This window comes from Hydra viridissima, unplaced genomic scaffold, assembly GCF_058129835.1.
Source record: "Hydra viridissima isolate aposymbiotic clone 2 unplaced genomic scaffold, HvirCarnegie_v1 scaffold_12, whole genome shotgun sequence".
Lineage (NCBI taxonomy): Eukaryota > Metazoa > Cnidaria > Hydrozoa > Anthoathecata > Hydridae > Hydra > Hydra viridissima.
In genome coordinates this window covers 13,891,047-13,917,834 of record NW_028324311.1, presented here as the reverse complement: position 1 = coordinate 13,917,834, position 26,788 = coordinate 13,891,047, and the positions used below count along the sequence as shown (strand labels likewise).

Below are 26,788 nucleotides of genomic sequence, written 5' to 3'. Positions count from 1 at the left end.
AGCTGCCTGTCCAACTGATGATGAGTGAAAAAATCCTACTATTTTATGAGCCTTGCTAATTAATGTAACAAGAATTGGTTGGTTGTGTATAGCTGATTTCACACAAAGTTGGAGTTTATGAGCACAACAGCCTAGCCAATGAATCCCAAGAAGTTTAAGTGTGCATGGCATACTAGGAGTAGTATCGGTTGTAGCTCGGAAAATATTATCTGAAGTCAAGTCAAATTTTGACAGCACGTTTCTTAAAACTTCTTCAGTGGAAGTAGCTTTGTGACAAGCATTTATTACTTCCAGATTTACAACTGATAAACAGCATGATTCTGTGAGGAGGGAAAATGATAATGTTTTCAATTTTAACATTGGAACGAAGAAAAGAGTGAGTCAACCAAGAAAAGACGTACGCACGGAGACTCATTGAATTTGTCATATGAATAAAAATAACAACAACCAAGAAAAGACGTACACACAGAGACTTATTGAATTTGTCATATGAATAAACGATATAGCGAAAAGAGAAAGTAAAAAAATAACAACAACCAAGAAAAGACGTACACACGGAGACTTATTGAATTTGTCATATGAATAAACGATATAGCGAAAAGAGAAAGTAAAAAAAATAACAACAACCAAGAAAAGACGTACACGCGGAAAACTTATTCAGCCTGTCATATAAATAAATGATGAATAAGTTGCAAAACGATAAACAACCAAAAACTATAAAAAGCTAAAAAGAAAAGAGGAGGAAGAGGAAAGGGAAAGAGATTTAAAAGAGATTGAAAAGAAGATTTTATGAGAAAAGAGTTTTAAAGGAGTTTTAAAAGAAGATTTTTTAAGAAAAGAGTTTTAAAAGAGATTTTAAGAGATTTAAAGAGAAAAGAGTTTAAAGAGATTTAAAAAGAAGATTTTAAGAAATTTAAAAGAGGAATTTATGAGAAAAGGATTTTAAAGATTCAAAGAGAATTTTATGAGAAGAATTTATGAAGATTTTAAAAGAAGAATTGGTAAGAAAAGATATTTGAGTAACTTTAAATAAGTGTTATTATCTGTATTGATTTATTGATATTTGCATGAGTTAATATTAAGAGAATATATATATTGATGAGAATATTTGAGAATATTTGTTAAGAAAAGTAAGTAAGAGAAGAAGAACCAGTAGTAAGTATTTTTGTTTGCATTTCGATTATTAATATTATTGTTATTACTATATGCGTTAAATATTGTTATTAAAAAAGTATGATGCTCTAACCGCGCACCTTACCATAGCCGCGCCGTAATATATTACCTGAGGGACCGAACATAGAAAACATTTAATAAAACCCCCCAACCTTGTTTCCAACCTCCATATACCTTCTCACAACCCAAACCTAGCCCTTTCCTAACCAAATACTCCCCAGACCATCAACCTAGCTCCCAACCTCCATATACCTAATCCAACAATAACACTAAACCCAAACTTCCCCTTCCCCTTCCCATTCCCCTTCGCCTTTACTGCAAAAGAAGAAAACATAATATAACAATAAAAATAATTAAAAATCCACCGCCCTCACAATTCTAAAACCCAACAGGATGAAATAAAGTGGCAAGTAGAAACAAGAAAGTTATCGCCATTGTCGGCTTTAAAGTGATCAAAAGTGATGCTAGGTTTGGGGATTAATTGGCTTTTTATACTTTGTTGGAAGTTAATATATAAATCATCGACCATGTCACCTAAATTTCGAGATAAAGTGGTCGGGTGTGGTGGATGATATTGCCCTTGAGTAAGCACCGAGCACAGATATATAAAGCTAGATCCAGAAGTTGTCTTAAATGATCTTCCATCTTCAATTACAAATCTAAGCACTGCACGGTCGTAGTTTTTTTTAATAACTGTATCTATTGGAATAAATATAATCGAATAAAATTCGAATTTAACGAGGAACTTTATGATTGCTCGATTGTGTTATTGGAATTCTTTTTTCTTTTAGTAGCAGATGTGCGCTTTTTTGTTGCTTCTACGAGTAGTTTTTTATGGTCACGTTTTAAATGGTTCCATAGATGAGATAAAGTTCCAGTTTTCTAAACAGAATACTTTTTGTTGCATTTTTCTTGTTTGCATTGCCAGAATATTCCTTTTTTTTCAAAGAATTCTTTAACTGCCAATTTTTTAGAAGTCATTTTATAGCTTGATGCAAAAATAGCTTGATGTAGCACAAACAAAAAGTATCGAATTTAAAATTACTTTAGTGAAAGCGAAGTCAAACATTAACGACGCAAAAAATAAAACCTAACTTTTGCGTTACTAATTTGCGTTCCGCTCTGTTTAAATCCCTAATCGACAATTAATTGTAATGAAAAGTATGTTTACGTTCCAAAATTACTATACCGCTGAATTTTCTGATAAAATAAATATTGATATTTTGAAAACTTTTTAACGCCGTTTGTATGAAAACATAAAGTAATTTAAATAAAAAAATGATTCGAAAAACTCGAATCATTTTTTTCGAATCGTATCTCGAATCGAAGCGGCATTTGATTCGCAAATCGAATCGAATCGAAGCGATTCGCAGGGCCCTAATATATATATATATATATATATATATATATATATATATATATATATATATATATATATATATATATATATATATATATATATATATATATATATATATATATACTACATTAGTTAAGTTTGTATAAAGTTACGGAGAGATTTTTCTACTATTCCAATTACATATTCTGATTCGAACAGTAAAAAAAAAAGATGTATAAAGATACTTCATATGGGAATAGAATAGTAAAAAAATTATATAACATTATAGTTTAAAAAATTGACCTTTCTACGCTTTTAAGAATAAGAAGTAGTAAAATCCGTAGGGAGAATGTTGGTCACCTTTACAGGCGAATTATAACTTCAGGCGTGGCGCATTTATGTTTGTTTTTATATTGTCACATGTAGTAAAATGTTAGTTAACAACAATTATGTTAATTGATCAGTTTGAAATTACTTGTATTTATATATATAACAAAGTTCCACATTGAAATATTGTGGGCGGGAGGTCAGAAACGTTACTGGCGTTTCTTTCGGGGTTTTATCGTTTTACTTACTTCTTACAAAATGTTCCCTATCCATATTACCTTTGATTCAAAACATAAATTAAATGTAGGTCAGTTTCTATTGCTTTAAAATTTTGTACAAATATTTTTGATCCGTGCTCAAGACAGCACAATCTACAGGAGGATAGCTATCAGACTACATAGCTGCGAATGTCGGCAGTAAACTTCTAATGATTCTAGAAAATAATTTTTAATCTCTTGTAATTTTCTCAAGTTTAATAATCAGATGCCTAAGGGGTAATTCATTTCATGCAATAAGCATAAAAACCACTAAAGCGGTCTACCAAGGTGCTTTTCAACCAAACAGATCACACCTCGGTGTGTACCAGTATTATCATTAGTGCTATCGCACCCAGCAGCCATCGGATTCTCTGTTTTTACTTTGTTATCTTTTAGAAAGTTCCAGATACCAGTAGAAACGCTCTCGCAGCCTCCACTCGAAGATGTAATGTGACCTAGGTTCTCTAAACTTGGCTCGCAAACTACACTAACATGTCTTTCTGCAACAATCCGTCCATTGCTTTTGTTATCTTTTCTTGTTTGTACTCTAATCTTATTTTTGCAGCCATCAAAGTAGAATCCAGTTTTTGTTAGAATGCCTGTGTTTATAATTGCTTTTTAACTTTACGTCGTTCTCTACCAAGTTTATTCGTATCTCTTACAGTTGATGAGTCCCCATAGTGTTTAAGGGCCTTGTGTATACATCTTGAAATGTTGCACTGACAATTACTGCCGCACAACAACCTGGAACTTTACATCTGTTATGCATTTGTTTCTTGGGCTGCTTGTTATCTATATCCAAAACTCTTCTGTCAGTGGTAACTATTTTTTAACCAAATTGGGGTATTCGGCAGCCATAAAATTGGGATCCCTGGAAAGTCATTTTGTGGCTTCTGCAACATGTTCACTTGAAATGGCACATGAAAAAATATCTATTCAAGTCATAAACACACCCCACCTGTTTGCGTATGACTAACCACGCTACTCAACAATTTGTAACAAATCTTGTTGCTAGTGTTCATTGTGAATGAACGGTGACAAGTTAACTTAAAAGCTTTATTCATTTATTGTTTGCGTTTATGACTTGATTAGATATTTTTTTCATGTAGAATTGCAAGTGAATATGCTGCAGGAGCAACAAGATGGTTTTCAAAGTTTAACATGATTTTCGAATAACTAAGAAGATCATGGAGCAACGATTGCACTGCCTAAGATTGCCTAGTTTTCAAGACAGCTTTTTTAACCTGACTTAACAGTTTAAAACAAATTTAAACTTTGCAACAACACGTTTTTATGAATTTAATAAATAAGCTTGCATAAAAAAAAAAAAAGATTTAACTTATAATTAAGGTTATTCAAAATTTAAACGTTAGTTACAAATTGAATTGCCCATATATTATAATTGCACATACTGTGCCGTCTCATATGATTAGAAACCAAAAAAAATTTCTAGACTTCATTAGTTATTTTGCCATCTTTTAATTGGCTGTTTACTTTTTGTTGTTTGCATGTAATTTAACTTCCTGTCAATTTTTATTTTAGATTTAAAAAAAAATAGCTTTAAAAGAATTTTTTCAACTTGATAAAAGTATGGCAAATTTTATTAATATAAGATAAAATACTTTCAGTTAATTTTATTTGCCATCGCTCAAATTATGTCATTTTTAGAGACCTACATTATTGTAGACTGTCTTAACCAACTTAAACAATGTAGTTTTTTAGTTGTTTTTAAGTGTCTTTTTTTTTAATCAGACAGCCATATAATATATAACCTAATCAATGTTACTGTTTGTTTAGGATTAATGTAAGTGGTAATGTAAGGTAATGTAATGATGGGTAAAGTAAGTGATGTTTCCCTATTTAAATTGGTTAAAATAGATGTCCTTCTACAAGAAACAAGTCACATCTAGAGGAGTGCTGTTGAAATAGTTAACGTCTCTCAGGCTTCAGTCAAAAGGATTAATAGCAAACTCAAAAAGGAGTTGAATTAAACACACAGAGAATGCTGTGGTTAAAAAAGGATAACAAGAGCCAATAACGACAGAAAAATCAAGAGAGTTATTGAACAGAGTTGTAACTTGCTAGCAAGAAAACTGAAAATCGTTTAGAAAGACTAAGGCACCAACATTTAATTGATCTTAAAAAGTAAGAAATTACGAACTAGGATCAAGTGCAGAAAACCACCAAAGAAACCGAAGCTCACGCCTATAATGACTAAAAACGCCTTACTTGAGACCGAGACCCACCAGGCGTTTTTTCAAGACGACTGGAATAAGGTAGATTTTCAACTTTTTCACTTCAGACACAAGAAATATTTTAAATTAAGAGTCTGCGAAAGTCTGCATTGCGTTCATTGCCCTTACCCCAATTAGTTTTTTTTTTTATTTGATGAAGTATTAAACGTCAATACTGATTGCTTTCAGTAATGAAGCTTCAGAAATTCGGTAGACAAAGTCCGGTTTGTGTGTCGCAGAACAGGGAACAATACAAGCCGGAATGCACTGGGAAGTACTGAGCATCTGTAATAGTTTGGTCTTTCATATTAAACAGGCTTACCGGTTAGTTTTAAATTGTTCAAAAAACAAACAAAAAAAAAATTAAAAAAAACAATAACAAGAGCTGTGATTCTTTCTTGTGCATTTTTGACACGCAAAAAAGACGAAAACTGAATGAGTCTGATAATAAAAATTACTGGTGTAGTATAAACGAATTTATGATTTAGGAGTTAAATATACTTTAAAAAATAATGTAAACATATATATAGTTAACAAGATAATAGAACAAAGTTTTGCTTTAGTAAAATTCGATTTGCATCAGCACATACTAAACCATTTGAGTGGCATCAGCACATACTAAAAAAAAAAAATTATTAATGCAATAAATAGTGAAATCAAAAGACATCCAACGTTTGACAGTGTTTTTGTTTAAATGGTTAAAGATTTTTCAACTGAGTTTATTGGACCGATAGGTTAAGGGTTATTAACTGTTGTTTTTTTTGTTTTTTGTTTTATAGCACAAAAAATTTTTTTAAAAAAAAAAAAAATGTGGATGAAAAATTTTGTGTTAATATGCACACTTTTGATTGGTCAAAATTTTGATATTAGAATAAAAAATTAAAAAAACATCACTTAACGCAGGTGTTTTTCCTTCAATGCTTCTTTTCTCCTTTGAATTTTAAATTTACGATAATATGATAATGATGTTATGTTTGCCACTGTTAACTTTATTTGATGCAAACCGATTTTTTCAAACGTTGTTCGTCACATTCAATGCTTTATCAAAAGCATTTGTTTACTTAACGCATAATTGCGTACGCTTTAAACTAAGGGTTTAACAATACAAACGAGTTTTCTTTCTGCGAGGTAGCAAAACAACGCGAATACGAGGCTAAAATTTTTCAAATAAGTAATGCAAATTCGTTAAAAGACTGTATAGAAAAATGATTGTTTGTTAAAAGCAGCGTTCGGGAGTTTCAAATGCACCAACTTTCTATTATTCGTGAAATTGTTTTATAACCCACGAATGGAAAACGCAACGGACTTCAGACATGAAGACCCTGTTAGTGCATATATTTTGGCACTCATTGGCATGGCAATTTCGGTAATTATACTCTTTGGAATTGTTGGAAATACTTTCACTATTGCAGCATATGCTTGTGATAAACAACTCCGCTCTGTTTACAATACATATCTATTCATTTTGGCTATTGCAGACCTTCTCTTAAGTGTAGCTGTTATGCCAATATATGCCGTCTATACTCTCCGCAGCTACGAATGGCCTTTCGGAAATTATTTCTGTAAATTTTACAATTTCATTGATTATGCACTTTGTTTAGAGTCTATTTTAATTGTTATGATTATTAGCTTTGATCGGCTTTTGCTTATAAGATTAGGTTCGCACTACAGTATCAAAGTTACAAAGAGATTAGCATATATTCAAATTAGTGCTTCGTGGATAATCGCATTTGCGCTCTACGGCCCGTTTATCATTGGTTGGGAAAAATGGACAGGTGAAAGTACCTTAGAGAAAGGAGAGTGTCAAGTGCAATTTTCACGCAATTCAACATTTACAACAATTACTGCATTGATTGAGTTTGGAATTCCTTTACTTTTCGTTGGAGTTGTAAACTGCATTGTTTATAACAATATTAAAAAAAGAAAGTATACAAAACTATATCGAGACATTAGAGCATTCGGGACATCGGCAGGAAAACAACCCGGAAGTAGATTGAATAGGCGAGACTTTAACGCTGCCAAGTTTCTGACTGCTTTGGTTTTAGCTTTATTTATCACCTGGGCTCCTTTTACCATAGCGACAATAATCAACGCATCTTGTGAAGAATGTTTGAATAAATATCTCTATGAATTTTTAAAGTGGTTGCTATGGTCAAAAGCGATCATAAATCCGTTTTTATATGCTTACCATAGTGCAAGATTCAAGAGAAACTTTGAAAAATTCGTTAAAGCATTATTTATTTTGCGAGAAAACCCCCAATCCAAAGAGCAATTTCGTGCAGAAATGATTGGTGTTGAGGAACTGAAGGCTGTCCAATTAAAGAACATTTAACGACACTTGACGAACATTTAATGAACATTTAATGACCTGAGAAAAATTTTTTTTCTATTTTCAACGTTTCTTTTGTTTTTGAATATTATTTTTTTTTGATTTTTGATTCAAGCGTTCGTTTTTTCTTATATGTAATATAACGATGACAAAAGTATTTTTTAAGCTTGTAAAAGAAGACTTTAAAGAAGAACTTGACATAAAACCTCAATGTGGATGTGATTAATCTTTTTAAATTGTACATTCTCAGGTAATAAACCTTTTGCATCGCTCTTATCTCCAGTTTCATATTACGTTCATAAAAATGTTATCTCCCATATTAATTTCTCTGTTAAAAAACACAACGTTAAAAACTATAATAATAGCAACATATGCTATATAATAATAACCAAGCCATGTGCAGATAGATATATGTAGATAGACGTTTTATTAAAAGAATAAGAACGTTTAATTAGTTTATATTTGTGTGGAATCTAATAGTCGCCATATGATTGGTTTTAATTAAATTTTAATCCAGATAATCTTGCAGAGACAGGAAAAAAAGAGCCAACACTTTGTTTGGGTCTGAAAGTTTACGCTTATCAACAATTTAGATGTGATTTAATCGCATCTAAATTGTTGATAAGCGTAATGCGTGTTGATAAGCGCGTTGCGATTGCAACAGATTGTTGAACTTCGATGATACCAACTTGCTCGTTTTTGAAAGTTTTTTACAAGCTTCTGTTTTTTTTTTTGTTTTTTTTTAATCTTGTTTCTCATTCTTACTCACTGTTTTTTTGGCTCTCTCCAATTTTACGAACATTTTTCAGCACTTAAACATGGCTACGCTTCGTTCGCCACTTCAATGTCATTTACTTCTATAAGTTAACTTTACATACTTCTACATAGGGGTAAGTTGTCACCTCAAATCAGAACGTAACATCTTACTTTTTATTCGCATTCATATTACCACTTAGTTCCACGTAAAATTAAGGTAGAAACGCATCAATTATTGTATAAAATTTTTATTGATTATTTAAAAAACTTATAATATATCTTACGAATTGAGTATAAATATTTTATATGCGCCTTATAGGTTTGTTTTCACTTTTTCTCCGTTCATGCAAAAATGGAGATGGTGCGTTCTTTGAAGTGACGATGTAAACTTGAAGATTTGCTTTTAATTTCTGCGTTTCAGCTTTCATTTTATCACTATTATTGAATTTTCCAATCATCATTAAAATTGCCTTTAGAAAATCGTTTTCTTTTCTTAGCTGACGTTTTCTTTTACTTAGCAATGTTGCATTATTGCAATAACATAAAATTATCTCTCAAAACCTGTTTAAACTAGACATCTGATTTTGCCAATAACATTAGCTAAATTACCATGTTGAGACTTGTTTTCGTCGGTTATAGCTGAGCGAAGCGGCAGAATATTTTGAAAACTAGTGTCGTTGGTAAAGTAAAATATTCTATTGTAAATAAATTGCATGGGGAACAGAAAGAGCGAAATAAATTTGAGAGTGCTAACACTACGGACGTGTATTTGTGAAGAACACCGAGTCTGAAAATTTATTTAAGAGAGTTACACCATAAAAATTTGGACATAATACAAAACTGCATACCGCATCTAATATTAATCACAAATTCTCAATCTACACCCTCTACCTATATTTTTCAAGCTCAACTCAGCCCTGTTGCATCTTTAAATTTTTCTTTTAATTGTTGTTAGTTATAATCGTTTTTTTGAGTTTGGATTTAGTCGTCTTTTTATTACCGTTTATTAGTGGGTAAAATATTAATTGTCGGGTTGTTAAAAGATAAATGCGTTTTGTTAACATTTGCCTTCCTAGAATCATTTTGCAATCGTGGAATCCGGAGGGAACAAGATAAAAAATATTTAATTCAAAAACTTTGTTGCACAACTGTTCAGCGAGTGTTACGCACTTATTGCGTAGGGGAGAACCTTAATGAATGGGACGATTATTGAATGGGACAAACTCAGATTCTTATAGAAGCATCGATGTAAGGATATTCAAATTCCTGTAACAAAGAGTGATAGAAACAAGAACTCAACTGACCGACTCATCCATCCTATTGCTCTATGACCGTATGACAATGGATGTTATTGTGTTTTCGAATGTAAAAAGTAATTTTCAAAAACGTTTTTTTTTTTCTGATGTTATTGTGTTGTTATTGTGTTTTTTTTTTCTGATGTTATTGTGGATGTTATTGTGTTATCGAATGTAAAAAGTAATTTTCAAAAACGTTTTTTTTTTTCTTGCAGCAATTTTTGAAGTTACGGAAAATAAAACTCCATGCTTAAATAGATAACAGTCTCTAGTACTACAGTGAGTAAAACATTCAAGCTTAATTAATGGTGTTTTTGCTGTGACTAATCATTTTTGGATGAAGTGATGCGCATATTGATTGGGACAAAAGACTACCTATTGAATAAGTTTAATAAAGTATTACTTACAGCTCAGCAGAGGGATGCTGCAGTCCCTTACTTTTATCCCCATGGGTAATGGGTATTATTTACACACTTTTATACTGCAATATTTTACTTAAATAAAAATAACTAAGTATAATATTCTAAAATGAGAAAGTTCTGCTTTGATTGAAATTTAATTAGAGTTAAAATGTTTAAAGTTAAAAATATTTTTTGTGTGGTCTTTATCTATGTATCTATATATTTAACTACATTTACAATTAATAAACTAATTTGAAAAATGATTGAATTAAATACGTTTATTTTTAATTCTTTTATGTTTGTCCCATTCAATGAGGCAAGAATCGGTGATTATCAAACATATTTAAATATATATATATTAAACAATTTTATCTACGTTTAAAAAGCATTATACAAAAACTGTCCCATTCATTGTGGTTTTCCCCTATTTAGTTGCAAATTTAATTGCACAATTTCTGTGCGTTCAAAAACTTGACTTAGAAAAGGACGAAAGCTCCTCAACACAGTTGTTGGATGTTATTAATTTAACTGGTAGCATGTCCACCTAGTTGTTTCATCATAAACAATAGTAGCTTTAAATATATGTATCCACACTTGTGGGCATTTGCATTCATTAGCCTGTTTTATATATATACATATATATATATATATATATATATATATATATATATATATATATATATATATATATATATATATATGTATTTAATCCAGTAAATAAATTGTTTCAAATGAAACAATACCAGGAAGCAGAACTCTAATTTGCCAGGAGCCTTTGAGGGATTGGTAAATAGGTTTGTAACTTCAGCTCTCCTTGACATGTAGATAAGACCTGGGTTAAATGTAACATTGTCAGTGGGGAGGTCTATTCAGAAAATTTTACAATTTGTTTTTCAGATTTTGCTTTGAAAAGAAATTTATGTTTGGTAAAATTTTTTAGTGAAAAGATCCTTAGACTCGCAGAGAAATAGCAAAAACCTTTTTTTTTTACTAACAAAATGAAAGGCCAGAAAAGAAAAAATTTAGCTTGAGACTCAGCAGAGGCAGAAAAAGTTTGAAAGAGTTATGTATTTGTGTGATAAGAAATATCTGGCAACTAAAAAAAGCCCGTTATTAAGAGAGGAAGCATGTGTAAATTTAGATAACAGAAGTCCACAGACAAGAAAAGCACAGACGGAGCTCCGGATTGGCAAAGTAAGTTTACTGTAAATGAATGTGACCCATTTCATGCAAAGAAAATAGCAATTCCGAATATGAGGTATAGATATTTAAAAAGTTTTAAATAATTTTAGTATAAACACCTGATGAACTCATCGAAGCTACTTTTGCTGTTAGCGTTCGGTATAAAATTGATGTTAGGCCCTAGGCTTCAATAATTTCTGCTATCTGCGATAAAGCTGAAGTTAACTTGCATGAAACTAATTTTTTAAGATCTATTCTTTACAGAAAAAGATAAAGAATTGTTGAAAATCTTGGTAATTATTATTCACTGAAGAGTTTAATTATACTTCTTTTATTTTCTTCATTGTTTTAAAAAAAAACAATTAAATTGCTTGAGGAGAAACACGCAGACAAGATTTTTTTAAAAGGGAAGAAACTGATGGTCCATTTTAATGACAAACTAGTTACCCAGACTGCTGAAAGAAGATTATGATCTGACAGTTATTTGTGAGAGAATTCCAGCCAGTGTTACCAGTCCAGATTTGGAATGTAAAGACAACTTTTTCTCAACATAGTACCGGCAGAAAATTCACTTGGATTAGAGCAGGTCTATGTAATCTTTAACCTCATGTAATTCTATGATATTGTTGACAATATCATTGGTGTTGGTTACCACACAATTGCATTCAACGCTGCTTGAGCAGCTACAATCCTATCAACTACCCGTAATTTTAGTCTTATCTGCTGTGTGTCGTCACCATGACATTGAAGTACATGTTAAAATCACCGTCACCGAGAAGACTGCACTGAATGGAAGTGTTTTCAGGAGAAGGAACTTTAAGATTCTTTGTCAGCTCTATGTTTACTACCTTGGTGGATATGTTCCTGCTTTAAAATTTTATCAGCCAGGAACTTGCCATAAAGTAAGGTGTATGGGAAATAAAATTTATTTTCTTTTGCTATAAAAGATATCTTAAACCTAAAAAAGTTGAGAAGAAGATGATTCATACTGCTTCTTTACTTCTAACATACGGTCTATGATTCCTCAAAAGCTATCTGGGTATCAAAGCACCAGGTAATGATTTTGCACGTGTTTCAAGGACATGTTTGCTCAATCATTATTGAGAAGCATGTAGAATCATACTAATGGCTTTACCTGATATTGATGTTGAGAAAGACAAAAATGACAAAAATGCTGCAAAAAGTCTTCAATTTTCCTAATCCTAAGGAGTTTATGAAGAGGAAACCTAAAAGTGTCTGTAATCACATAATAGACAACGCTGTCAGATTTGGTTGGTAATCAGAGTCTTGTTTCACCGAACCCTGGTTACCCATGTCCACCTTGAGTCTGCTGCAAAGGGGGACTTTTTCTATTGCTTTACTTTTTCTATTGCTTACAGCTTTCAATTGCTATTAAAAAATATTAACGCCACCAAATATAGCGCAGAAAGGAATTTAAACTTGATTCAAGACTTTATTACGTCATATCAAGACTTTATTACATCATACCAAAACGAAGACATGAAGCAAAATGTATTGTTAGTAGCTCCAAACCACAGAAAAATGTTGAATAAAAAGATGACCAAAGGCAACCTAAACATTTGAGGAGCTTGTCATTTTCTTTCAACCTTTCTATCCACGATTCTTGATGAGATAAAAACATCTTTAGTTCTCATACCAAATTTGCTAAAAAATTTAAATTTCTTAAATAAAAATAAAAATAAATTTAAAGATAAACTAAAAGAAATTACAAAAGTAAAATAAAATTTTTTGCGCAATAAGAAATCAACTTATTACCAGTGAGCGAATAACCAGAATGAACAGTAGAACCGTTTTTGATTATTGGTAATCGTTTTTGATTATTGGTAATTTTGCCTCGTTGGTTTTATTTGGCGGCAAGTCTCGTTCTCCCCATCTATTTTTATCATATCTCATTTCTAATATTTATTCATGCCTTTTTTTTTTATCCCAAAGTTTTAGAAATGAATAGCAATTGGCCTCAATAAAGTTTAGGAATCTACCATTTTTAACTGACTTTCAAAATTTCTATAAGTTAAATGAAGCTCAATATTTTTTGAAAAGCATAAGAAAATATTTTATTATTGGACCTGGCAGAAATCCCATAACGATAAAAAAAAAAATAACACAATGAAAAATAAATCCACATCAGAAGTTTTAATGTCTTATACCATCTGAGTGAAAATAAGAACAAAGTTGGTCCACAAAAGAATGTTTAAATAAAAATGCACTGCAAAAAAAAGCGATGAATGTGAGTATATTTGAACATTTACTTAATTTCTACCCAGAATTAATAATATACTTAACAAATAAAGAGTTTAACAGCTGTTTTTTATTAGTATTATTTTTACCATATATAAACAAGTTATTTGAGTTGTCCGAGAGAAATACTCAAAAAAATTAGAAGATAAAATTATCCATAAATTTTTGATGGAGGTTGTTATGACTTACAGTTTTATTATATTCGCATAACTTATAAATAATCTAAAGGATTCTTATAGACGTTTGAAACGACAAGGTATTCATTTTAATCACGGATCATATAAATACACACTTGCTCACTATAAATACAAATATAATTAGGCTAGTCTAGGCATAATTTCTTTTTAAAACTAGCACGATATGTATATAGATCTCAAAACTTTTGAAATTCTTTCGTATCCGATTAACAAATTATATAAAATAGATATTTTTTTATTATGAATATGAGAGATTTTTTCAAAAAAGGTCTTTTAAATAGTTTTTTTCCTCATCGATTAATTACTAACAAATACATTTCATGATGGTGGATTAAAACTTTGAACGTAAATGACGCAACATCTTTCTTCTTTCTAACTAAGTTTTACTTATTACATATTGCTGTTTCTTAAGGGTTTCCTTTTCCGATAATCGAATTTTTGTGACAGTATGGGAAGAAAATTTTTTTTAGAAGAAAAAACGCGAAGAAAGAGTTTTTACAGGAAGTGAGGTTTTCATTTTTAACGACTTAAATCGTGTTAAGTGTCAGATTTTTTGAAAACGTAATTTTTTGAAAGAAAATAACTCTCGATCAAAACTACGTTCATTACAGATTACCGTTCATTATCAAAAATGATTTCTCATTTCCTATCTGAAAAATTCTATTTTGATTTTTAATCTTTTGTTAGATATAAAAAATATATTATCTGTTTTTTTTTATTCAGAGGATATGTCGTGGAGTTATCTTTTCGTCTAAAGCATGTTGCATGAACTGTAAGTCGAACGAAAAGCCATTAATTAACGGATTGCTAGATAATTGAGGATTAAACGGCGTCACGGGATATTTAGCATCTATACGATACATTTAGCAAAATAGCGGTATCAAAAATAATTTACACTGTGCCTTTTTGTTACATGTTCTCTTTAAAAAGGGATAATAAGCAATGATCATACGTTCTTTGAACTGTTAAATTAATTGAATATAATTCTTAAACGTTTTCTTTGAAACCTCTACATTTGAGTTAATGTAAATAATATCTCATATATAAAAATAAGCCCTAATTAGTGACAAATAAGAAAACGACTGCAGGAAATCATCATGCATACACTAACTTAATCATCGACAACAAATGTAATCGTGTGGAATAATTGATCGTCGTCACAAATCTAACAAAGATAACTAAAATTGCGCTTTCTATGTTTTAAAACATGTTTTTTATTAAGGCTTGTTTACACTACTTGGAATTAACGTTTCATTATTCCATATTATCTTTACATACAAACGTAAGGCTTAACATAACCATACAGCAAAACATAACAACATAAACATAAAATAGTTAAATACAATCATACATAAACTCATACAAACTTAAAAAAGGAAGCGGACGTAGTCAAAATTAGTTTTGATATTACAGGCCAATGAAATCAATAACTTTAATGAAGCTCTAAATAAAAGCTAATAAACTCTTAAAACTTAATATAACAAGTGTTGGTGCAGCATTTATTTTTTGTTTTTTTTTTTTGTTTGGAGTAAATAACTTTGCATAACTTATGCACTAACTTTGCATAATTTAATAACTTTGAAAATCCTTTACAAACACTCGTATGACTTTTTGATTTGTGTCCTTGAATTCCTAAAACTGATTTTTCTAATAAATAATCCTTAGAATGAAGTTTGTTTTTCACTTTTTGGTCGAGTTGCACGCAGATGAAAGAACCATTTGGTACTGGATAAAAGAGCTCTTCAAGTTTTTCTTCCTCCAAAATAACAACATTAACACCAACTCAATAAGATCTTAAAATACCCTTATTCATAAAAAATTTTTAAATTAAATTAGTATAGTATTGCGAATGCTACAATCTCATATATCTAAATAGGCGGCATTCTGTTCTGTCTTATTATTTCTTGTTTTCGTTTTATTTATAAAGAGGATTGTCTCAGCAGCTTTTATTATCTCAAAAGCTTTCATTTCTTGAAAATTTCTTAATGAAAAAAATATCTAGCGTTAAAATTTCAAAGTGTATCAGACGAAGATATTAAAGTCTATGAGTTAACTTAAATTTTGAAGATCAAAGCAAATGAAGCGAAAAAAAACAATTCAACTCAATGGAGTGAACGAAAGTATTTTCGTCCTTTTAAAAGCTTTTTGTTTAGCAATCCGTAACTGCTGAATCCCTGATGCATTTTTTTTGTGAACAAAATGTTTTCGACGTCATTAAATGGCAAAATGTCAATCTTATTTTATATTTACTAACAAAAATTACATTCTGAATAAATAAATTAATAAATATATACATATATTTCATATTTTTAATAGATAGTAGTTTTTTTTAACGTAATAAAATAATAAAGGATGTGGAAAAACATTTATAACAAGTAAAAATAATTATTAAGTTGAATGACAATAAATGCGTTGAAGATTATTAATATAAACGCAGAACAGTAATAAGTCGAACAATATAAGCCGGAGGGGCAGCATTACATTTACCAAATTAAACCTTTTCTTAATCAATGAATACAAACGCAAATATTTTTATAAATACTCAACACTAAATCAAGGACGGAGGAGGTACTAGTCATCAAATGTTTAATGATATTAAGTCAAGAGTTTAAGCAATATCACTCTCTATTACTCTTCTCCAGAGTGATTAAAAAGATCAAGAAGATCATTTTTCATGTAGGAATTGAATCATTTGCTCATTTTTGTATGAATAAAAATAAAAATGATAAACTTAGATATTTTTAAATTTCATATTTTTCAAGCAAAGCTCTTTCTAAATTTTTACTTTTTCTGATTAATAAACTTTTTCTCGTACTTCGTTGGGAATTTTTTTTGGCAACTATTTTTGAAAAAATTATCCGCTTTATTTTTTTTTTTTTCTCTGTGATGTAAAAGTTTAGTAACAAATGTACTAGTTCTAAAGATTTCTCGAGTAATCACATATTTATAGATACATTATTAAAATAATTATTATAGAATAGAAATGTATAAATAATAAAATTATAATATCAATCAAACGACGGTCGTTGTTTTCTTTTGCAAGCTGTCAGGTCGCCAGCCGTTGACAACGAAATTCAAAAGTTTTTTTGACTCTAAGCTGGTCATTTTTATGGCGTGATCAATTTGTAATGATAATAAAGTATCTTTATCGAGAATATTAAGCAAAAGTTCGCCATTCACTTGATTCAAATGTAAAAAGTCCCCAAGATCGGCAAGGTTTATAGATTTTAAATGAGTATAAACATCGTTTTCTGACCAATTCTTCGGATTTAAACTAATTCTTCGCGACGACTCGCTGGTTTGAACGTTGCTGCATTGAGGTCTCCACCCTCTTACGTAGCTAATCAGCTTTTTTGCTTGAAACAAAGAGAGTTTTAGCTCGCTTACTAACTCATCTTGATCCAAACATAGAAGTAATTCTCCATTTATTTGGTTTTTGCGGAATGTCTCTTTAAAGTCGGAAAGTTTTAATGTTTCTAAAATAAGCGTTACCCCTTCTTCACTCAGGCCTCTAATTTCTTCCATGCTAGCAACGCGAACCGTAGTTAGGGAAGATGGATTTTCTAGTGATTTATTCATTTCATGCGCAGTTTTCAGTATAAAATGTTTCTCAGAATTAATGTCATCATCTGATTTTTTTGCTATTTGTTTATTATTATTTTGATCGTCGCCATCAGTTGACCAAAGATAAGCTGCGGAAGGAACACTCTTTGCGTTTAAAACTGGAGACTTAATGCTCCATTGAGATATGGTGTCCGCGTCGCATCTATCTTGAATGCTAGAATTAACTTGAGAATTTTGTTGCTTTCTGGCACGTAAACATATTCCAGAATCGCTACTACTTTTTCGAGAATGTCTTTTTGTTGAAGGTGTTCTACTTAAACGGTGGTTCATAGAAAGTGTATCCATACATTCAATAATATGGTGAAACGAGCCGCTGGTGCTTCCACTTCCGGTAGATGTTACATCAACTGAGTAATCTCCTGTACTAGAACTGCCATCTTCACTGGTCATTGATGTTGATCGCATGTCAAAGTCTATGCTGTTACTCCTTGGGGAGACTGTTTGTTTTGCAACATTTTTATCACGTAGCTTTGACATTGAACGTCTCAATTTATTGAACCCGAACTTTGACTTTACTAGCTTTTCAAAATCTTTGCTGAGCTCTGTTCCTTTACTTCGTTTTATCGAACCGTCCTGAACAGTCTTTTGAGTATGGCTGGTAATTTTTGCAGGACAGCTCTTATAACTTTTTATACTATTGGTGCTGTTCTGCCTACGAGATAGAGGTCTTGGTGTGCTTAGTTCATCATAAATTTCGTTTTTGATAGTGACAAAAGAATATGGATCCGTATCTATGTAATCAAACTTTGACAAGTTAATTCTGTTCCTTGACGCATAAGCACGCATTTCATGAACACCTGACGACACCTGAATTGTAACTGGCAGTTCGGCAGAAAACGTCATGGCGTACCTGACGCCGTCAATTATTGATGTGGCGTAAACAGCACTGTGTAAATTTTTTTCCTGCAGCGTCAAGATCCCAAGGTGGGGACCGTAACTGCAATTTTTATCCGAAACGGGAAAAAACTGAACTTCTACAGGTAATCCGTACTCTTTGATAACTTCTGATAACAAAAATTTTTTTGTGAGAGCGTCATTGGAAATACTCTCTGTAAATGACCCTTTCATTGAAGAAGGCAACGTAAATGTTTTTGTATCACCTTCTGAGTGACATAATAAACCTATTATTTCATCTAAATCGGATAAAACTTTTTTTTTAACTTCAATTATTGTATTAGCAGCAAGTAGAATTCCGTCAGGCGTGATAATATCTTCGTTGATTTTCAACAGCGACGGAAGTTTTTCCATTACACAAATATCATTAATGCAAGAGTATGGGATGCGTTGGCCAAGCGACAGTATTTTCACTTCATAAGGGCAATTTAGAGGAACGTTTATATCCTTCTTGCTTTCGTCTTTTCCAAGAACTCTGACAACTTGCTTTTTACCATGTAATATTAGTATTTGGCCACTAGCTAAAGCATCATCTTCATCAACCATGTACCCTTGAATTACTCGAACCACTTGCGGTAAAGCAAAATTCGGATTATCTATTACAAATTTTAATTTGTACTCAGTTTTTTTCCAAGTCAGTCCGTCCACTTCGTGGTTATTTTCCATTGTTTAAGCAATATCAGTTTTTATGCTTTTAATAATCAGTTTACTAAACAAAAAAGAGTTATTACTGTTAAACTGACGTATGTTAAAACTTTTTAACAAACTCATATATATATATATATATATATAAAATATATTATATACTATATATATATATATACACACACACACACACACACACACACACACACACACACACACACACACACACACACACACACACACACACACACACACACGCACACACACACACACACATACACACGCAGAGTATATAGGTATAATGAAGTCCATTCTGGTCTAATACTTGATTAGACCAGAAGCAAAGAAATGAAATATTTACAATCATATATATATATATATATATACACACTCAAATATATTCACATGCAAAAATATTCAGATATTACAAAATGCAATATCTAAATTTAAGTTCTAAAGATCCAAAGCGAAGAGGCGAGGCGAAGAGCGAAGAGGTCTTTAAAAGAGTTTTTGATACAATATTTACCTTCTTAAACATGAAAGCGCTCAAAACAATGTTCCCTCTAATTCGATATTCGACTCCATATTGTTCTCTTGCAAACGCTAAAAAATACGATACTTTGACGCCTCGTACTAATCAAACAATTTCAAACACAAAGCTTATTTTGTTTGTGTGTTTTAAAATTCTACGCTTTTGTACCAGTGCCTTACATCTCCAGCCATATTGTTCAAATGCTATTTGTGATTCAATATCCCGAACTGCGTTACGGATTTTTAATTCGATTATAGTAATAGATAAAACCTCATCCTTTTGAAAAATATCTTTAAACAAATTTACTACTAAAATTAAATATATTGCTTCTTTGTGACGTTTTAAAATTAGCATTGCACTTTATGCAACAAAGTGCAATACAGGATCCTTATATTAAATATCTCGACTTTTATCTTCTTCAATCTCGTCAAAGTAAACATATTCTGCGAGCAGTACAATTGCGTCCTTTTAACAATGCAAAAAAAGTGATCCAGTTCCTTTTTCGTAATTCATATACAGTGTGTTCCACGCGGTGGCATCTTTTGCTTGCAAAGAAAATTAATAGCTAGAATTAACGGAAGAGCTCCTCTTAATTGAACGCAAACAACAGGCGTTTTGTTCCATTACTTTTTTTTAAAAAAAGCAACGATTTAATCTTTAATCTTATCTAATATGATCCATTTATCAAACATTTTTTGTAGTATACTATCAGAAGATGCAATCTCAGAAACTCTTTCGCTTAAAAAAAGCGTTGAACTGCGTTTATAAGCATTCATACATTCAACCTTCAACACAATAAAACTTTTGTCATAAAATCTTGCTTTCGATACTAAATCTACAGACAAAAGCACTTGTATACTAAACATTTTAACTTTTTCAATGGTTCTTGTTTATTTAATCAATTTCAGAAAGTTACACACAAAATACACCGTAATTTAGCAAATATTAGCAATTCAAGTACTTTTTGCACTCAAAAAAAAAGGCCGCTTTCACCATGGCAACCTAAAGCAGTCACAAAAAAATTGACGCTTAAGTTTTTGTAAAAATTTATAATCAAATACAAGTTTATTTTATCTGCAGTAATAGGTTACCCTCTGCTAGTCTTTCGTTTTCTTAAACTACCAATAATATGGTTTAGGCTTGCACTCTGCACTTACCAAAAGTCAGCTTTTAAATGTTAAACAGATTTTTAACATAATGAATTATTGTAATGGTCTGGAACATTGAAATGGGTACCCTAATACACACCAAACATACAAAGCTTTATATGTCCCGTTATCAACCTTCGTTAAAAAAAAAAAAAAAAAAAAAAGTACCACTTTCGTATTTTGATAGTTTACATGGCAAACTATCTTTACATCTTCGAATAGTATAAAAATGAATCAAAAAAAAAAAAGAAATAGTTATAAAGTCTTCAAGTTGTCAATTAAACCCATGTAAACCGATCAAGCTCACATTCTCACTATCAAACCTTTTTTTATGATGTACTTGCCGGATAAACAAGATAATTTTCTTTTTAAAAAAAATAGACTTTTTTTTGGGTCGTAAGATTAGTTTAGTTATGCATTATATACAAGTTTAGTAACTTTTATATTATAAGTTTAGTTGTATCGTCGGATTAGATTTAAAGCAAAGGTTTTGAAATTTTATCAATTTTAAGCAAAAAAAATTAAAGTTAGAAAAAATGGTATAAAAGTTAGAAAAAAGAAAACTCTTAGAGATCACGGTGCCAAAACAGCGCACAGCGAATTGAATGCAACTCCAAGGCGTCAAATGAAAATCCTTTTACATCTGTTAACAATCAAAACGATATTTTGCTAATAGCACTTAAGATTCATTTGCATTCTTGGGTAATTTTGGCAAGTTAAACTTCTGTTTATAAATCTGTTTGTATTTCGCTTTTTTGTTCTATTTACATAATCCGAATTCCAATTAAATCAAGTTCTCCTTTTTCACACGTTTAAAAAAACGTGCATTTTTTTAAAAGCAAATAATAAATATAAAAACAAACAGATTATCTACCACCTGGTATTACTCAAATTAAGCAAACTCTCATAATATTTACTTTGTAGAAATCAAGATTACATCCAGTGAAGGGTTAAAAAAAAAAAAAAAAAAAGAACTAACAGTAAAAACGTCTTCAAGCGTGTGTATGTGTGTCTGTGTATGTGTCTGTGTGTGTCTGTGTGTGTCTGTGTAATAGCTTTTAACAAGCAAAAATAAAGTATACACACATTTGACGCCGCAAATGTCATATTGTGACGTTTAATTGTGATTTCATAAAAGTGTAATGGCGCTCGGATGATAGGTTGATTACTTAATCGATACCTTTACATATGTCATAGTATGCAATTTTCCTGTCATCTATTTATAAAACGACGATGACTGCATAATGAGTTTTAATTGCTTCAAGGAAAGGTTTAGCTAATTAATGGGTATCAATGTATAAAGGTGAGTGGTTCCAAAGCAATTTTTTTCCTGAAGATTTTCTTAAACTACTGCCTTACCTAAAGATTTTGTGACACATCATCGGAGGTTTATAAAACGACTATTGTTATAATACCTTAAATAATTTAAAACAGCATATTAAAAAATACATTTAAATGTTAACGTTAAAGTATATTAATAAGGTTACAAATACGCCACATAAATAGTTTCAAAAGTAACAATTAGAAAAAAACACAAACTTGATAACAGCAACAGTAGCAACAATGACGGCAAAATAATTTGATCGGAACTTTCTGTGCTGTTTATATTTCTGAGCAAAGATCATTTTGTAAATTGATCATTGCCAGCGAAAGGATTTAAATTGTAATGTGTTAAAAAATGTAACAATCTGTAAGAAAAGCCCTCCTCACAAACGAGAGCGACAATAGCAACGGATAATACTTACAAATTCTCACGTTAATATGATTTAAAACAACGATAGATTTTTTCTTCTTTTTCCCTACCACTGTGTAAGCATCATTTTGTTTATGTGATGTTTAATCTGGGTGCAACATTTTATAAGTTTTTAGTTTAATCAGATAATTTCTAATCCTTTTCCATTTTACGAAGCAACAAGCTGCGATTAGATCTGCAAAGTTATGGCAATTTATTTAGACATAAATGCATTACTGATTAAGTTCTTTTTATATGAAATTTTAGAATTTTTAAAATTTGTCATTTTTCCGAACTTTATTTTATTGCTTATGGTGTTAAAGCCCAGATCTCTTATTAAAAATTAATCCTCAAAACCCAAAACTTTAAAATTCGTTTTAAAAAGTGGATCCTTCTACAATGAGAGAGCAATTAACACACGAAATCACTATAACGCCCCGGTAACTCCTAAAAATTTTATAATAATCAGTTCTTTTTTTTTTCCTACTAAAATTTTTAGGGTAACATATTATTATAAACTTTTAATGCAAGTTTTATGCGATCAAAACTAGGAAATAGTGTTAAGCATGGCGATGTACAGTTTGTTAAAAGCCTTTAATTGGTTTATCTCCCATGTTGACAAATGCTAAATTTAGCTGTTTCTTGGTTTTTTTTTAAATTTTTGTTTTGAAAATTTTTTTTCTTTGAATATGGAAAAAGCTTAAAGTAACTTTTTTGAAATCAACAAGGATAAAATTTAAAAAACTCCGGGTACATTTGAGTAAATACATTACATACGCACAACTATTTTTCGACTTTCGATAATTGCATAATATCTTTCATTCTGACAAGTTTGGATCAGACAATCATGCGCAGACTCAATTTGATTAGGCTGGAATTGGCTTTATTCATATAAATCAAATCATTATTACTGAATGAGTGTCAAACTTGGTTATAAATAAATATTTTATAATAAATGTATTTTAACGAGACGCTATTTTATATAACATACTAATTTTATTTTTTATTTTGCACTGCTATGTAAAATTAAGTTATTTCAATTGCTTTCCAAAGTTCCAGCTTCCGTTTATTTGTGCTATTTCTTCGTAAAGTTTCCGTATATGACTAACATTTTTAATTACACGATCAAGAGATGGCAGTTATCGAGAGATAGCAATTATCGAGAGATACTTGTTTAAACGTAAAGAATAATCCTAATTTAACATTAAATGAGGTTAAACTTGAGCGCTTATAGGTTTCCTGAACTAAATTTTAAAGCTACATTTTGGTGCATTTTAATTAACATTATTAATTAATCTCCTTTGTGAATTAAATAATTAGAGTTAAAAGAGGTTTTACTCGAAGTATTTTTTAACCGAACCAATGAAAAAACGGACGTCAACTTAAAAAGCAGTGGAGGTTGATTTGACACTTTACTGTGTCTGATTAACGGTCGCAATTATTGCAAAATTATACGAGATCTTGAAATTATACGAGATCTTGAAATTATACGAGATCTTGAAATTATACGAGATCTTGAAATTATGCGAGATCTTGAAATTATACGAGATCTTGAAATTATGCGAGATCTTGAAATTATGCGAGATCTTCAAATTAAAATTACTACAAACAATTTAAGAAAGCAGATTATAATTCCGCAAATAATAAAATAAATTTAAAAGGAGTTTTTAAAATAATGTCTGTAGACTACAACATTTCCTCTGATACAATATTTCCTCTATTAAAATCATATTTTGGGGAGCGTCGCGAGGAAACGACATTTCTACTAAATCGAAACAGCCCAAAAGAATTCTATTCTTTAATGATCTTAGGAAAAAATCATTCATGGCAGATCGAATTTTAAAGATATTGTCAGTTTATGAAAAAGGAATTCCTCTCCAATTGTACGGAGAAGGGGTATTAGTTTGAATTGCCCTGCTGATTTTCATTCTTAAAAAAATATTACGGATTATGCTGTCGTCATTTTTTGTGCTTAGTAATGAATAGAAGAATTATAGTTTTAGATAATTGATAATAATCAAATTAATCACCAGGATCTTAAGTTGTTTAAAAATTGTTGTTGATAAGATCAGCTAATTAAAGTTATTGTCATTTTTTTGTTAGGACCAGGAAACACCTGTATTTCAACATCTTCAACGAGCTGTTTCAAGCAAATGAATCCGAAACGAGTATTTTGTTTTCTATTTTGCCTTAATTCCTATAAATTTGGCTAAAATGTAAACTTATTCTCTCTTTAACACCCATCCTATCAGTCAGGTTATTGGTGCTCACGCTAAAGACACACAGTGTTATTTCCATTGTACTATGTATGAACAATTTTTATCACATAAATTAAAAGCTATTATTTATAATTACATTCTTCCGCAAGTTGGTAAAAAATATCCCATTTTTTAAAAATATTTTTGCAAATCTGTGGACTGTAATCGATTATTAAACGGAAAAAATGTAGTTGCCTCGTTCTGGGTCTTTTAGCTCAAATAAAGAACAGCAACAAAAAACTTTTCAAAAATCCCAAATATGTTTCAGATGTTTGTTTTATAATAAATGAATCATCAAAATTACTAGGGCAAGCAAGGGTTACTCTTATCACTTTTTGAATTAACACAATTTATTTAAAAAAATGCCTAACAAAATCAGTGTTTCTTTTAGTTTCATTGTAAATACCTTATGCAGACCATGTGGGACAAGTTTAACCTACATTTTGGAGTAACTTAGAATACGCTATTTAAAGAGAAATTATTTATTAAATACACTTTGATAGCAAACAGAACCTAATTCAATGGTTTATTGTACTTCAATTGTTTATTGCTCATAATTTGAGCATTTTGTGCAGTTAACCTAATACACGCTAGATTTCCTATTTTATTTCATGTTCCTGTTGAATGTTGATTATGGAGATGTTTTCGTCTTTAGATTTATGATCTTAGATTTTCTGTTAAATAACTTTTGTATTGCTCGATTGGTCAACTTTTTCTTGTTACTCATTTGAAACTTTATCTGTCGTTTTGTTCATTCGCTATTCAGGATTTTATTCGTGAAACTTTGTCTGTCCTTTTGTTTATTCGTCATCAGTTTTTCCTTGAATAACAAATAAATGAATGAAATTTTCTCTTCTCGTTTTTACTATATATGTATTATTAAAGAAAGCTAGCAGTTATCATGAGTTCCCTGGGGTTGATGTTAACAGTCCTTACACTGCCAAGAATCCTTGCTATTAGTAATTTTTAAAGTTACCGTTCAGGCAAATACACTTCATAAAGTTTTAAAATTACCGTTCAGGCAAATACACTTCATAAAGTTTTAAAATTACCGTTCAGGCAAATACACTTCATAATCTATAACCTTTTTGTTAATACCTGCACTGGCAACAAGTTTCATAAGCAACGCGCTACTAATGGGTTGACTAAAAACTGGTATTAAAATTATTAAAAACTTATTTGGTTTAAAAGTTCAGAACAACTTTTTTTTTCAAGTTTGTAAAAATTTTGGGGTTACTTTTCATAGAACATAGTCTCCATCAGAAATCAAGTTTTTTTTTTTTTTTTTAAGACCACTCTATAAAACTCTGCAAAATTCGTTGCATGGAGCTAAAAAGCTCTTGGATTTTCAAGAATATTTTAAAATTGTATTTTTCAATTGGAAACTTTTTCTATATAAAAACAGAGGTTAGAAACTAATTCTAAACTTATATCATGATGAATTCTTTGATGTCAATAGTAATAATCAGAGTAAGGTTGCAGTACCTTTTTACTATCTGCATCTATTGGGATGACTGTTTTATTATTGCCCCAATTGCCAATCTGCCTCCGGCAAGTTAACCCCCGGCCGCAAAAATTTATAAATTCTCCGCCATTACCAAAAACAGAATGTAAAACTTAAGCAAACATAGGCTTGGGATACCTCGAGTTAATACCTCGAGTTATTACCTCAGTTATGGCTAAGTGCTAGAGTTATTACCATAAGAAAATTGGCAGTTTTATAAAACCCTTTAATTTTTAAAATAGCCGAAAAACTTTGAGGAATTCAACAATCTCATTAAAAAGGTCAACATGACGTCAATCCAAAACAAGCTTCTGTCAAAGAACTATTTCAATGTGCTCGAGGTTTTATTTTTCATAATGAGTTCAATTTTTTTAAAGAATTGCATGTAAATAAATAGAAAAGAGTTTTAAGTTTTACCTTATTTAACTGGACGGCTGTCCTGAGCAGATTAACTAAATCCGATTAATCCCTTTTACGTTTTAAGGATTTTGATATTTAGCAGCATTTACGAAAAAGGTTCATAGGTTTGTTTTTGCGGTTCGAATCAACCGAAAAGATTTTGTTAAAGAAATAAACCTGTGTTGAACCAGGTTGTCGAGTACTCTGTTATAAAAGCTTAAGTATTTCCCGGGCAAATCTTAATTGAAGCCGAGCAAACGCATTTGACTCTGATTCTTCCCTGGTTTTATCAAAGATATTTTA

At 30.7% G+C, this 26,788-nt stretch overlaps 3 protein-coding genes across 8 annotated transcripts in view; 1 reads left to right on the top strand and 2 right to left on the bottom strand.

Annotated features, from left to right (window-relative positions):
- LOC149881393 (zinc finger BED domain-containing protein 4-like) overlaps positions 1-26,788 on the bottom strand; it is a 155,807-nt gene that overhangs the window by 34,875 nt on the left and 94,144 nt on the right. The gene's annotated exons all lie outside the window — the stretch shown is intronic.
- Positions 336-7,870, top strand: LOC145194441 (histamine H3 receptor-like). 2 transcript variants are annotated; one of them, XM_090069321.1, is made up of 2 exons: positions 336-1,001; positions 6,989-7,870. In XM_090069321.1, exons 1-2 carry the CDS (start codon positions 965-967, stop codon positions 7,660-7,662), a joined length of 711 nt encoding a protein of 236 aa, XP_089925447.1. In that variant the 5' UTR covers positions 336-964; the 3' UTR covers positions 7,663-7,870. The 2 variants fall into 2 exon arrangements, with proteins under 2 accessions (XP_089925447.1, XP_089925446.1); XM_090069320.1 differs by lacking the exon at positions 336-1,001 and adding an exon at positions 4,894-5,372 and having other exon boundaries at positions 5,520-7,870.
- The window catches only part of LOC145193756 (uncharacterized), an 11,850-nt gene continuing 1,626 nt past the window's right edge, over positions 16,565-26,788 (bottom strand). Inside the window, exons 1-3 of one of the 5 annotated variants that reach the window (XM_090068969.1) lie at positions 22,338-22,353; positions 19,439-19,989; positions 16,565-18,976 (exon numbers count right to left, since the gene is read on the bottom strand). In XM_090068969.1, the coding sequence (XP_089925095.1) occupies positions 16,762-18,933 (2,172 nt within the window). In that variant the 5' untranslated portion in view covers positions 18,934-18,976; positions 19,439-19,989; positions 22,338-22,353 and the 3' untranslated portion in view covers positions 16,565-16,761. The other 4 variants (XM_090068970.1, XM_090068972.1, XM_080071268.2 and 1 more) reach the window with 4 other exon arrangements.